Below are 15,342 nucleotides of genomic sequence, written 5' to 3'. Positions count from 1 at the left end.
TTGGTTAGGTCAGAGCTATGGAATAGTCTTTTAAATCATCCATCTTTGCTCAACACATCTGTCTTTTGTCACCCCAGGTGTGCATAAAATACAGGTTAAGAACTTATTTCTTTAAATACAAAGATGTGAAATAATTATCGGTTATTGTATCCGTTATAGGCCAGGAGAAGCAGATATTTATTGGTTATCGTATCGGCTGAAAAAAATCCATATCGTGCATCCCTAATTTACAGTGGATTTCACTGCGTGTGTGTGTGTGTGTGTGTGTGTGTGTGTGTGTGTGCCCGCGCGTGTGCGCGTCTGTGTGTGTTTGCGTGTGTGTGTGTGTGTGTGTGCATGCGCGTGCATCTGTGTGTGTGTGTGTGTGTGTGTGTGTGCGTGCGTGTGCGTCTGTGACATTATATGACCTAATACTTCATGTGTTCTCCAGAGTCCACCAGGAGGGGTCAGAGGTTCCCAGTGGTCAGTCTGTCCAGGAGCTTCAAACAGACCTAGACTCCATATTTATGGTGTGTAAATGTACAACACATTTTACTGCAGCTACTGAATTACAAAACAACTACTCTGGTCTTATAACAGTCTGTTGTTGTTGTTTCTCCTCTAGTCTCTCCCAAGACTCAAATAGTATGTTGAATCCCTGCGCTCCGCATACTACACAAATTAGTCTGTGCCACTTCACAGCCACTGCTGGGGTTTGAGGGCGGGTCTAGGCGGGTTGAAATTGAATGAGTGACATAGGACCAATGAGAGAGCGGTTCAAAAAATGGGCTGCGCCTCCCGTGCAGAGCCATGTAGATAGAAGAGTCCCGACATCTCCATTCGCTCCAATGGACCAGTTTTTTACTCTCAAGAGTTCCAGGAATTAAGGTCCTGGATTAAGCAGCACTGCCGAGTTGCAGCAAAATAGACAGTTTGTGTTGTACTCTGAAAGGGTTTTCCCCCCCTTGAATCAAATTGTACATTATCAGCTTTATTTTAGCATGCAAAACTAGACCCATTCCTGGCTGTTCATTGGCTAATGAGTCTCACATGTTGGTCCTCCGCTGACGCCACTCTCTCTCTAGAGGACACTACTCCCGTGTCGTCTGATCGCAGATTTTGCAAAGTCGTTACTGAAGTGGTGGAGACTGAATCCACCACTGGCCAATCACTGGACAAGTGAACGGTTCACTTCTGTCCCCAGCTGGCTAAGGGGAGTGTCCCAGACCCAGAGAGAGATCTGCAGCATGCAGTAACGTAGTGTATCAGCGTAACAACTCTCATGGGTCTGGCGTTGAGACTATTTCTCCCCAAACCCTGTTCCATCAGGATGTCTTTTGCCTACTTCCTGGTCACTATTGTAGATAAGAATTTGTTCTTAACTAACTTCTTGCCTGGTAAAATAAAGATTGTTGGTTGATGAGGTCTTCAAGCTGCACTCTTTAGACCAGTGGATCTGATGTTATTACAGTATTATTATTATTTTTCAGAATGTTCAATTCAAATGTTATTCTGTTGCAGCTGCTTGAGGAGAACATTGTCACTTTTGTGAAGAAGGAGCTGAAGAGAGTCCAGCTGGTTCTGAGTCCAGATTACCCAGAATGCTTAGAGAGTCCAAGGGAGGAGGAGGAGGCTTTTCTAAACATCACACTGCTCTTCCTGAGGAGAATGAAGCAGGAGGAGCTGGCTGACTCTCTGCAGAGCAGTAAGAGGCTTTAACAGCTTTAACATGATGGAGGGAGGAAGTGGTGGGAAAATGGGAGATATATGATTAGTTAAATATAGACATTTCTCAAGAAAGATTGATTCAATTCCAGATTGCAAAATAATATTCACAATCCTCATGAATCATCAGCTAAAATCATTGATTTATTCATGTGGGTGTATAATGCTGAACACAGTATTATTTAAAAACAAATGCCACCACAGATGCATTTCACATTGGGTAGCACACACAGTCAGGACCTGTTTGTCCACCAGTGATGAGCAGAATAGATGCCATGTGGTTAGGAAAAGTATGCATTCACAGATTAATATTTACACTTCTCATATTTACAGCAACATCCACTGATTGATGTAATTTGTACTTTCAGAAACTCTTGCTGGAGTGTGCCAACGTAATCACAAATCCAGTCTGAAGGAGAAGTTCCAGTGTCTGTTTGAGGGGATTGCTAAAGCAGGAAACCCAACACTTCTGAATCAGACCTACACAGAGCATTACCTCACAGAGGGAGGGAGTGGAGATGTCAATGATGAACATGAGGTGAGACAGATTGAAGCAGCATCCAGGAAACCAGTGAGACCGGAAACAATAATCAAAAGTGAAGACATCTTTAAACCCTTACCTGGAAGAGATGAACCAACCAGAACATTGATGACAAAGGGAGTGGCTGGCATTGGGAAAACAGTCTTAACACAGAAGTTCACTCTGGACTGGGCTGAAGACAAAGCCAACCAGGATATACAGTTCACATTTCCATTCACTTTCCGAGAGCTGAATCTGCTGAAAGGGAAAAAGTACAGCTTGGTGGAACTTCTTCATCACTTCTTTCCTGAGACCAAAGGCATCTTCAGATTTGACAAGTTCCAAGTTGTGTTCATCTTTGACGGTGTGGATGAGTGTCGACTTCCTCTGGACTTCCAGAACAACAGGATTGTGACTGATGTTACAGAGTCAACCTCGGTGGACGTGCTGCTGACAAACCTTATCAAGGGGAAACTGCTTCCCGCTGCTCACCTCTGGATGACCACACGACCGGCAGCAGCCAAGCAGATCCCTCCTGAGTGCATTGACATGGTAACAGAGGTGAGAGGCTTCACTGACTCACAGAAGGATGAGTACTTCAGGAAGAGATTCATAGATGAGGAGCAGGCCAGCAGAATCATCTCCCACATCAAGACTTCACGAACCCTCCACATCATGTGCCACATACCAGTGTTTTGTTGGATCACTGCTACAGTTCTGGAGCTTGTGTTGAAAACCAGAGAGAGAAGAGACATGCCCAAGACCCTGACTGAGATGTACATCCACTTCCTGCTGGTTCAGTCCAAACAGGCGGATGTCAAGTATCATGGGAGTGCTGAAACAGATCCAATCTGGAATACAGAGAGCAGGAAGATGATTCTCTCTCTGGGAAAACTGGCTTTTGAGGAGCTAGAGAGAGGCAACCTAATCTTCTATGAAGCCGACCTGAGAAAGTGTGACATTGATATCAGAGCAGCCTCAGTGTACTCAGGAGTGTTCACACAGATCTTTAAAGAGGAGCGTGGGCTGAACGAGGACACTGTGTTCTGCTTTGTCCATCTGAGCATTCAGGAGTTTCTGGCTGCAGTTTATGTCTTTCTGTCCTTCATCAACACTGGTGTCAATCTACTGTCAGAAAGTCAATCAACATCCTGGTGGTCAACACTATCAAGAGACAAATCTAAACTAATACGCCTCTACCAGAGTGCTGTGGACAAGGCCTTACAGAGTCCAAATGGACACCTGGACTTGTTCCTCCGCTTCCTCCTGGGTCTTTCACTAGAGACCAATCAGACTCTCCTAAGAGGCCTGCTGACACAGACAGGAAGTAGTTTGAAGACCAATCAGAAAACGGTCCAGTACATCCAGGAGAAGATCAAGGTGAATCCCTCTTCAGAGAAAAGCATCAATCTGTTCCACTGTCTGAATGAGCTGAATGACCGTTCTCTAGTGGAGGAGATCCAACATCACCTGAGTTCAGGAAGTCTCTCCACAGCCGGACTCTCCCCTGCTCAGTGGTCAGCTCTGGTCTTCATCTTACTGTCATCAGAAAAAGAGCTCGATGTGTTTGACCTGAAGAAATACTCTGCTTCAGAGGAGGCTCTCCTGAGGCTGCTGCCGCTGGTCAAAGCCTCCAATAAATCTCTGTAGGTGTACGCATAACTTGATGTCTTCAATATGAAATGCAATATACAGAAAAAACTATTTTCAAAGTTCTTGTTCATGGCTAATTCTTCCCCAGGTTGAGTGGCTGTAAGCTGTCAGAGAGAAGCTGTGAAGCTCTGGCCTCAGTTTTCAGCTCCCAGTCCTCTAGTCTGCGAGAGCTGGACCTGAGTAACAACGACTTGGAAGATCCAGGCGTGAAGCTGCTCTCTGCTGGACTGGAGAGTCCACACTGTAGACTGGAGAGTCTCAGGTCAGTATCCCTTAAGCCCATGGTACACCAATCAAACCTTCTCCAACAAACACAGACAAACACAGATGTTTGTTTGGTGCCCCGTTGCTGGCTGTCGTTGTTTGGAATTGTTTGGAGATGTTTGGTCAGATTCAACATATTCAATCCTTTATAGAGGTCTTCACAGGTCTACTCGGGTATTACACATAATGATAGAATAGATAGTGATAGAATCGGACCCGACCCGGACCCCAATTGATCATAATAAATATGGACCCGGACCCGTACGGGTCTCGGGTCGGGTCCCAGGTCCTAGGATCCGAGTAGCTCCGTGAAGACCTCTATAAAGGATTGAACATGTTGATCAGCGCTGATCACGAGAGAAATGTATGAAAACACAGCACGCGCAGAGGAGGCTCTCCTGGGGCTGCTGCCGCTGGTCAAAGCCTCCAATAAATCTCTGTAGGTGCATGCATAACTTGATGTCTTCAATATGAAATGCAATATACAGAAAAAACTATTTTCAAATTTCTTGTTCATGGCTAATTCTTCCCCAGGTTGAGTGGCTGTAAGCTGTCAAAGAGAAGCTGTGAAGCTCTGGCCTTAGTTCTCAGCTCCCAGTCCTCTAGTCTGCGAGAGCTGGACCTGAGTAACAATGACTTGGGAGATCCAGGTGTGAAGCTGCTCTCTGCTGGACTGGAGAGTCCACACTGTAGACTGGAGAGTCTCAGGTCAGTATCCCTTAAGCCCATGGTACACCAATCAAACCTTCTCCGACAAACACAGATGTTTGTTTGGTGCCCCGTTGCTGGCTGTCGTTGTTTGGAATTGTTTGGAGATGTTTGGTCAGATTCAACATGTTCAATCCTTTATAGAGGTCTTCACAGGTCTACTCGGGTATTACACATAATGATAGAATAGATAGTGATAGAATCGGACCCGACCCGGACCCTAATTGATCATAACACCGGCACCAGTGACCCCTGTTTCAATCCACGGAGTATACATTGACAATAAACTGGACTGGGCTAAGAACACTGAAGCACTCTACAAGAAGGGGCAAAGCCGTCTCTACTTCCTAAAACGGTTGAGGTCCTTCAACGTCTGCCGGACCATGCTGAGGATTTTCTATGAGTCGGTGGTGGCCAGTGCCTTCCTGTATGCTATCGTGTCCTGGGGCAGCAGGCTGAAGGCAGCGGACGCCAACAGACTCAACAAACTGAACCAACAAACTGGCCAGGGACATTGTGGGGCTGGAGCTGAGCTCTCTGACAGCGGTGTCGGAGAAGAGAACGCTGACCAGGCTACGCTCCATCATGAACAATGACTCTCACCCACTCCACAGCGTGCTGGTCTAACACAGGAGCACGTTCAGTGAGAGGCTGATCCCACCCAGATGCACCACAGAGAGGCACAGGAAATAATTCCTGCCTGTGAAGTAGCCGGCGTCCCGTGTTGTGCACAACCACGCTCTGACGTATGTGTGCGCATCTGCGTGACAGGTCTACCTGAGATCGTGAGGATTACTTTTTCTTTTCTTCTCTTTTTACATAGAAAACACTGCATTCTGGCGGGCAATGATCTAACGCAGTAACGCAGCCTTTCTTGGATTAATAACTGTAATATAATTACTGTTTTGGAAATTGTAACGCCTTATATTACTTTGTTACTGGAAAAGTAAGTAATTACAGTAACACGACCAACACTGTTTATATTTCATCGCGTGGTCAGTACACAAGTCACAACATGTACATGTGAGTGTTTCTGGCACTGTTAGAATTTGTATTTTGGGTGACTGAACGGCGATACCATAAGCCGCTTTCAGACATGCCTTGGAATTCGGGAGTTACAGTATCTAGAGGGCATCCGGATGGCGGTGTATGTATGTATGAACACATTTTGGTGAGCTATGCAAGCTCCCGTGACCCTCCTACTATCCGGAGGTAAGACAACCTCGAGCCCTTGTATCAGGGAAGGATTGTCTCCCCCCCCCAAGAGCTACGTGAAGTAGCCAGCTCAGTGAGTGCATGAGGAGAGGGAGGGAGACAGAAAGCCAGCGTGGCAGATTATAATTATACTGTATGTGAATGAGCGAGCAAAAAAAACATGCCGTTTCAGTTTTTCCAAATGAAGCTCGAACCTGCTCCGTGTGTGTCAGCCAACAGGCTACATGTTGCTGCATTGAAATGCTCATGGCTTTGATCTTATTTCATTTCTGCATAGCTTCGCACAGCACACACATTTAATTAGCATTTTTGGACGCGAGGGTCGTCCTGCTTCCCAGTATTGGACATCGCTAGGTAGGGTATCTGGATCTGGTTGCCTTTGATTTAATGTTTACACAGCGTTTGTGAAGATTCACGTGCAGAACCGCAAATTCCAAGTAGCGTCAAGTCAGGCAGTATAAACGGAAACTTAGGGTATAACCTTCGCAATAATGGCAATTAAATGAAGTAAATGCACATGTAATGTTTTTTTGTGTGTGTTATCTGAAAGATACAGAACAGAGATAAACTGGAAGAATATCTGCTCCCTTCGAAAAGTCAATTTTAACCCGTAGTGAGTCGACCGTTCTGATTTCTTGTTACTAAGCAATACAACATTGATTTTATTTTGAAGGTAAAAACGTCTAGCTTCCTGTATTCTGTATAATTCTAGTAGGGTTGACGCATTTTAGGACTGAACATAGCAAAGACCTGTTTTATTTTTAGCGCTTGAGACTCGAGGAAATCGATGCATCTGGGCGTGAGTTGTAGGGTTGTTTAATTAATTACTAACGTTATGCGCAAACGATTATATGCTGTGAACGTTAGCAGTTATCGCCCATTAGCTATTTTTAGCAACTTGTTTTCAGACTCTGCATGTCATGATAGTTTGTTGAATGTTAATGCGATTCACTTAAAGCAGCTACGAGCAAGATTTTCAATTGTTATTAAACAGTCTGAATGTAATATTGATGCATCACATCTTACCTATAATAGTAGCTGAGACCAAAGCCGTGTGAATCGGAGATTGCTCTCTTGATGATTATAGAGTCTGTGTCTGTCTTCCGGCGGGCCGGATAGATCAGGAAGTGAAATGAAACGTTTTACGGCAGCTGCCTGCCTTCAACCGTTTCGCTCTGCCTAGCAACATACCATAAACAAGGAGAACGCCATGCTCGCTACATCCAGGGGCTTGCTACTCTCGCGAACATCTCTCGTTATATTCTAACAGTTTGTTTGGAAGTAATTTTGTTATTTTGTGGTTATGGCCGAAGTGGCTGCCGCAAACCGTTTCATTTCACTTCCTGATCTGCCCCGGCTGCAGACAGACTAATCATCAAGACAACACTGGCCGATTCTCTCGGTGTTGAGATGAGATGAGATGAGATGAACTTTATTGTCCCTGAGGGGAAAATTGTCTTGGGCATATAGTCCCATACAACAGCCACATATCGCAAGTATAGAGGTTTTGACACTATACATACAACAGACAGAAAAAAACACATCGAAACATACAGTGTAGTCCCTTGCTAACATGCACTTCCACTGGGAAATTGTGCAAGTGGTGTAGTATAAAAATAAAGACAGCGAACACTGGTTGGTTCATTGGTTCAACACTTCATCCTAATTGCTCGTAAGCATATTGCACAAGTCATCATGGGTTTATTGCACAACCCTCATTGCAATTTCCCATATGATAATGTAAAAGAATAGAAGATAAAATAAATACAATTTTTGGAGGTACAGACCTCTCCTCAAGAGCAGTGGGGTACTCAACTAAATAAAACCAGTAACTCAATATAAAAACAAGAGTAAGAATAAAAAAGAATTAAGAGAATAAAATAAAATAAAAATAATAAGTGGGCGGCTTTAGCTCAGGAGGTAGAGCGGGTCGGCCAATGACACAAGGGTTGGCGGTTCGATCCCCGCTCCCTCCCAGCTGCTGTCGTTGTGTCCTTGGACAAGACACTTAACCCTCCTTGCTCCCGATGGTGTGTAGGCACCCTGCGTGGCAGCCTGCCGCCATCGGTGTATGAATGGGTGAATGTAGACTACCTACTGATTGTAAAGCGCTTTGGATAAAAGCGCTATATAAATGCAGGCCATTTACCATAATAAAAAAAGTAAAATAAATAAAATAAAATAAAATAATAAAATATAAAAAAGTGAGAAGAAACCAACCTGCATATGACCTGGTTTTTAAAAGAGGTTACAGCAGCAGTGAACAGCCTCCTACGACTGAGTCCTTACCCGCTCCTCTTGTGGGAACACCCTCCTAGGGGAAGGGGCAGTGCCGCCTGTTTGTTCAGCAGTAACACAGAAGTGGGTAGGAAAGAGAGCTTGAAGCGATTACTCTTACATCTATACGCTCTGTATCGTCTGCCCGAGGGCAGCAGATCATAGTCACAGAATAAAAGGTGAGATGGGTCATTCAGAATTCAAGCGAGACTACTCTGCGTTGGTCTCGTCTACTATTAGAGGTAAGAAGTGAGGCATCAATATTAAAATTAGACTGTTTAATAACAATCGAAAACCTTGCTCGTAGCTGCTTTAAGGCTATGCTCAGACAGTGAAGTACAGCTGTGTGGTCAGTTTTCACAACTCCCCATTGTGTGGTCATGTCCAAATTCCCCCCACCCCTGCCCCCTCTCTACTTTACACCCTACTTTACATGCTCCACATGTATGAAAGCAACATGCCTCATGTCTGAAAGGGTACACTTCACATATCCCCCGGGTCAGGCTCAGGGCAAGGGAATTGGAGGAATAACACTCCAACCTGACAGGAGTAACTAAATACAGTACCAGCAACAATTGTGCAGCCTACAAATTTGAGGCCATAGAGACCTCCCAGGAAGCTACACGATGAGGAACCAAATAAATGTAACTGAGCAAAATATCTCAATAACAAAAAACAATGTCTGACTCAGAGAAATAGAGAGAAATCAATATCATCATTTGCTTTTAGGGTTACAATCCAAAAGGTTTCTCTTTGGAGGAGATGTTTGAGTCTATCCCCTCCTCTGGCAGATTTGGGGATGACTTCTATTACCATGAAATGGCATGCATTTCAGTGTTGGGCCTCTACCCTGATGAAGGCTCTCTGTAGCTGAACGCGTTGGTCTTTTTAATTGTGTAAGATTGAGCCATGCCACAATAAAGGCTTTTTAACTGTTCTACAGAAACAGAGTGGCCTTGGATTTTTCAAGTTTTTCCTGTACTCTACTCCATTTTTTTACTTTTACAAGGATCCAACTTGAACATTTTCTCATGCTTCTCTCCACCCTCACCAAAGAGCACCTGTTTCAGTGATTTTACTAAGGACCCACGCAGCGCTTACTCAACCCTTCTGTTAAATAAAGTTTGACTGAGCTCCAGCTAAATTGTCAAGTATTGCAGCCTGCTTGCCACCCAGGCACTTACTATATATGTAGCCTACTTAATTTATATGATATAAATGTAACCAAACAGGTCGGCTTTGTGCACACATGAGAAGTAGGTTAATTTTCTTTTGAAGAGAGATCCTTTATTGATTTGTTTGGGAAGAGGGTTTACTCTGAACACATTTGAGAACTGAACTGAATTGAAGAAACTGAATTATTACCTTTTGCTGTACAGTACCTCCAATACACTGGATATTGGGTTTGCATTCTCACTCTGATTATGTAAGGGTTAATGCACGACGAGGTGTCCATTATCAGAAATTATTGGACGACATGGAGGCGTAAACCGTCCGAGGCGAAGCCACGAAGTCCAATAATTTCTGGATAATGGACACCTTGAAGTGCATTAACCCGCTTATACCATGGTCACTTGCCAAAGAAACAAAACAAGACCATTCATTTATATTTCCATGCATTTTGCAATCAAAATCTAGTTTTCATAACCTTGAATATGAGTTAAGAACTGGCGAGACAAAATAGTCCCCTCGGCTGCTCAAGATTAGGCTATCATTGGATAAAATGGCCGCTTAGTGCCTGCACCTGGCACAATTCTAGAGTCAAGCTAACTTTGACCGACTAATGTTTTTTCTAAACTTATAAAAGTGCCATATTAAGCATTAACGGTGGTATAGAGCTCAAACGGCTCTGTCGTGGTCGTAATCCTGCCGCATTTATATGAACGGTGAACAGAACATTTAGCTAGGTGTACATTATCACTGTACATTATCACAAATTAATGGACACCTTGCAGCCAATCAGAATCGAGTATTCACCCAGACCATGGTATAATGCTTGTTAATATTCTGCTTGGTGGTTCAAAAAGTGGCCCCTGGGCAAAGCCAGTTGAGTATCCCTGCTTTAGCCCATAGCACACCAATCAAACATTCCCCAACAACTGCCAGCATTGTTGTTGTTCTTTAACCTGATCAACAGATGGCCATTTACATCCTGCTTTACATACAGATTACTATCAGCAGACAAACACCTGTGGGTGATTTTCTCTGTCCATGTATTTTTTAAACCAGGTGTGATACCAACATTTAGCCCTTCATAGCCCCTCTAAATGACTTTCCATGAGGGCATTTCATTCTTTCCTCTCTGAGCTGCCTCAGTTGTTGAAACCTGAAAAAGTAGAAATGACTTCTAATATTCTGTCAGACAGTGAGTAGGGAACTCTCAAACTGCAGCACATAACCACAGAGCTGACCAGCCAACTGTATGAGGCAGTAACCGTTTTGCTAGAATTTGACGGCATTATCACAACTAATTTCACAGTAGGCGCGTGTGTGTGTGTGTGTGTGTGTGTGTGTGTGTGTGTGCAGTTTGTCAGGCTGTCTGCTTACAGAGGAAGGCTGTGCTTCTCTGGCCTCAGCTCTGAGCTCCAACCCCTCCCATCTGAGAGAGCTGGACCTGAGCTACAATCATCCAGGAGGCCCAGGAGTGGAGCTGATCTCTGCTGGACTGGAGGATCCACACTGGAGACTGGACTCTCTCAGGTATATATTTAAAACGCATCACCCTCCCCTATTTCCTCCAGTGACCCCTTCCATAAATAACGACCGGTCCCTATTATATGGAAAACCCTTCATAGGGAAGGTTTTGTTTCTGTCCTCAAATAGAATACTCTGGTCTGACTTTGTTTGCCCCACAGTGTGGACCATGGTGGAGTCCAGAGGTTGAAACCAGGAGTGAGGAAGTGTAAGTGTGTATCTCCCTAATAAATGCACGACTGTCTGTCTGTATGTTCTCTGTTTATCACACATCTCGAGAGCCGTTCGTCCGATCGACTTCAAACTTGCCGAGTGTGTTTCTGAGACACTGAGAAAATGCAGTGTTGAATAGTGCAAATTAGACACGTGACATGTTCAATATTAATACTTTTAGACAAGATTTTTACTATAAGCACCGCCCCACTGGGATGCGCTGGCGAGCAACCAGCGAGCCGGAAGCTGTGTGGCGCTGGCGGAGCTTAATAATATATGTGAAATTTGTGGACCTATAGGAGGTAAATCTGTGCATGGATTTTATTTTCTCCAGCGGATATCTTAAGGCTGCAACACACCACCAAAACTTCAAAAGACAAAGAATGCCGACTGTTGCATCACCTCACATCTCCTGTGTCACGGCCAAAAATGTGCACTTGAACACACTGCAAAGACAACAGTCAACTAGTATAGCACGTACGTTACTGTGACTGCATGAGACCATAGTCAAGTCAAGTTTATTTGTATAGCCCTAATTCACAAGCATGTCTCAGAGGACTTCACAGAAAATATGTCTAGCTAATTCTAGCTGACACAACAGTAGCAATTACAGTAGTAAGGAAAACACATTGAACAATCATATGATAGAGAAATATAGAAAATATAGAAATATTGAATAGAAAGGGTGCCATGCTTTAGGGTAGAATGGGTGCTATGCTTTAGAATAGTGGGGGAGGAGAGATCAGGAGAGGGAGGAGGTGGGGAGTGTGCAGGGGAGGCAGAGCAGGGGGAATGTGAGAGGAGAGAGCAGGAAAGTGATGAGGTCAATTTCCCACATGAATGGGAAATGTGGGGGAGGAGAGAGCAGGGAAGGGGAGGAGAGAGCAGCGAAGGGGAGGAGGTGGGGAAGGGAGAAAGACGAGAGAGCAGAAGACGGGAGGAGGGAGGGAGAGCGGGGGATGTGCGGGAGGAGAGAGCAGGGAAAGGGAGAGGTGGGGAGGGAATGGGAAATGTGGGGGAGGAGAGAGCAGAGAAGGAGAGGTGTGGAAGGAGCAAGGGGGAAAGATAATGGGTGCCATGGTATACAATAGAATGGGTGCCATGCTTTAGAATAGTGGGGGAGGATAGTTCAGGAAAGGGAGGAGGTGGGGAGGGAGAGCAGGGGGAGTATGAGAGAGTATGAGGAGAGAACAGGGAAAGGAGGGGATGCCATGCTTTAGAGTAGAATGAGTGCCATGCTTTAGAGTGTGAGAAAGGAGAGAGCACGAAAAGGGGGGAGCAAATCAGACAATCTGACTACTCTAGCCATTAACCAGAACTAACTAGAACACAGGGAATCTAGCTAATCTACAGCCTAGTCTGCCCTGTCCTATTCTGCTCTAGTCTGATTTAGCCTGAACATTATAACAGGTATACAGCCTACAGTTAGGCTGTAGCTAATCTATCGCCTAACCTAAGCTATTCTAACCTACCAGCATCCCTCTACCAGTGATGGAGAGCACCGATGCCCCCCACCCCGGCCCCCGCCCCCACACACATAAGGCGTGTGAGAGAAGGCCAGGCCGGGATACAGCGCCCCCCCCCCCCCCCCCTCACCCCCAGTGCGCACCACATGGATTGCCTCAGTGACTTGTTGGCTGAGGAGGAACCTTGTGAGGGCCGATGTGCTGTAGGGGCCCAACTATGGACCCCCTCTGGGGACCCCCCTCCGGGACAGGCTGAGAAGATGCCGGGCTAACCATTTACAGAGTTTCACATTATAGAAATAAAATTTATAAAAAAGAACAGAAAATTGAAAATGTAAATAGGAGTCTAACAAAAGCAATATGAAAATGTAGTCTTTAAATGATCCTAAGATCAGGGAAGAAAGTTGAAAGTGTAAAAAGGTAGATTCCAAAAAGAAATAGAAAATTGAGTCTTTAAGTGTTAGTAAGTTCAGGGAATACTAGCTAATTAGCAAGGTGAAACGGGGGAAAATGATCAGGAGTTCCACGAGGGTGATCTGAGGGATCCATGAGTCCGCATTGGTGGCATCAACCAAGATGAGAGGAGGGGAGGATAGGGGTCGGTGGTGATGATGAGGCCGGGGAAGGAGGGGAGGCGTAGTGGGTAGATGGGCCAGAGTGACGACAGGTGGCCAGGACGATGACGATCAGATCGAGGGCTGAGGTGGCGGTCGACGGGCGGGCGGGGGTGCAAGTCAGGCCAGTGAAGGACACCTGAGGAGGAGAGAGAGAAGAGGGGAGAGCCAGTACGAAGGAATCTGCGCAGAGGTGGAACTAAGTTTGGCAGCTAATAATTTCCTGCCTATACTGCTGGGACAACTGATACTATACTACAAAATCAAGTCTAGATTTATACTGATACTGCTGGCTTGAGACAGCCCGCTCAGCAGTTCAGGACTAAGTTTATTCAGCGGATATTAGATATTCTGTCCATACTACTAGGATCACTAATACTATACTGCTAATTCAGGTCTAGGTAGTCTAGGTCTAAATTTAGACTGATACTGCTGGCTTGAGATAGCCCGCTCAGCAGTTCAGGACTAAGTTTATTCACCAGCTATTAGATTTTCTATCTAGTAAGTAAGTAAATAATTTATTTCGGTCAGTTTGTCAATTTCACATGAATGCATTACAGTAATAATGTGCGTTTACATATAGCTACTAAGCTAATGGGTCGACTGATGCCATTATTAAATTAGGTCTAAGTCTAAGTTTATACTGATATTGCTGGCTTGAGACAGCCCGCTCAGCAATTCAGGATTATATATACTCAACAGCTAGTAAATGTTTCCAGAGAATGACACCATCAAACACAACCATATGATTGGGAAAATAAATGGGTTTTGAGTGTAGTTTTGAAGATTTCAATAGAGCCAGCTTCCCTAACTGACCATAGGACTGTGCATATAAACCAGATACATGAAACAAAGCAGTGTTTGCCAATATCTGATAAAAAATAGTTGCAAATGGCCCTGCTGTTGTCAGGCCTTGCCTGGTCTTTTGCTTGTGAAAGAAGAAAGGAAGAAGTAGATGCGTAAATATAAGGAGAAACTGAACTAAATGTGTCCTATCATACAGGCTCAAAGGGCTTTCCTGAAGCCCATGCTGTTGTGAAGATTTCGAGTGACATCACTGATGACATTACTCAGGCCCACCTACTTAGCCATCACCACTGAGTGACATCATAGTTGTCATAACCAGCTTTTGTCCTATATCACTTGAAAGTTGCTCATTAAATAGACTCCTCGGACATAATAAACTTAACGACCTGATCTGTCAGAGGACCTATTGAGGACTGTTCTGCTTCTTTTACAACAGCGCCTCCAGTCATTATGTTGCAGTGGAACAAACTGTTAGGCTTTGCTTCTTATCAATGTAAGCTCTTTGGCACAAATGGTGATGTGTGTTGTTACAGCGCGTGCACATGTACGTTTTCATAGAACATAAAAGGTGAAACAGGGAGGAGTAACTGACAGGAGGGGGGCTTTAAAACCCCTCATCAGTAACTTTTTCACCTTAATATAACAGCTTTTTAGTCATTGAAGATGGTCCTGTGTATTCTAAAAGGGAGAATGTCGCCTCCATTGGTCACACAGCGCCCTCCAAAGGCCTCTCCTGGCACTAAGCATTTTGTGCCTGCGTCCCGTAGACAGCATGAGCGGCATACCGCGCATGCGCTGTACAGCGGTGTTCAGTAAAACAAGGAAGTAACTCAGTGCGGATTTGATACGAAAATGACGTTTGGATTATTATTTCATCATGTGGTGAGTACCCAATGTCACATGTACATAGAGCTTTCTGGTGCTGTGTTTTGTTGACTTTGAATGGCGATACTGATACAGACTATTGCACCCAGAGGGCGCAGTTTCCCCAATAGCAAAACTTGGAGAAGTTGCTGAATGGGGCTTTAAAGTCGAGCTGAACCCAAAAATAACTTTTCTTTTATTTTAGTTCAAATACCTGGGTATGCAGTGCACCTATGTATGCCAAAAAAAATCACAAAAATCTAATTTCTTTAGTTTTTCACACTTTTTCACATCAAAAGTTCATTTTTCAAGATTTCATTCATAACCATAAACTAAAGTTTGC

The 15,342-nt window shown here is 44.5% G+C and overlaps 1 protein-coding gene across 1 annotated transcript; it reads left to right on the top strand.

Moving 5' to 3' along the window:
- Positions 1-417: 417 nt before the first annotated feature.
- On the top strand, positions 418-14,878 carry LOC310771387 (NLR family CARD domain-containing protein 3-like; the record flags this gene model as incomplete). The annotated part of the gene is made up of 6 exons (XM_083664010.1): positions 418-445; positions 2,073-3,870; positions 3,966-4,139; positions 4,676-4,849; positions 10,868-11,041; positions 14,821-14,878. 6 exons carry the CDS (start codon positions 418-420, stop codon positions 14,876-14,878), a joined length of 2,406 nt encoding a protein of 801 aa, XP_083520136.1.
- Positions 14,879-15,342: the final 464 nt, after the last annotated feature.

Source organism: Poromitra crassiceps (assembly GCF_964638095.1).
Source record: "Poromitra crassiceps genome assembly, contig: HAP1_SCAFFOLD_585, whole genome shotgun sequence".
Classification (NCBI taxonomy): domain Eukaryota; kingdom Metazoa; phylum Chordata; class Actinopteri; order Beryciformes; family Melamphaidae; genus Poromitra; species Poromitra crassiceps.
The sequence above is the reverse complement of the archived record's forward strand: the minus strand, read 5'-3'. Positions and strand labels throughout refer to the sequence as shown.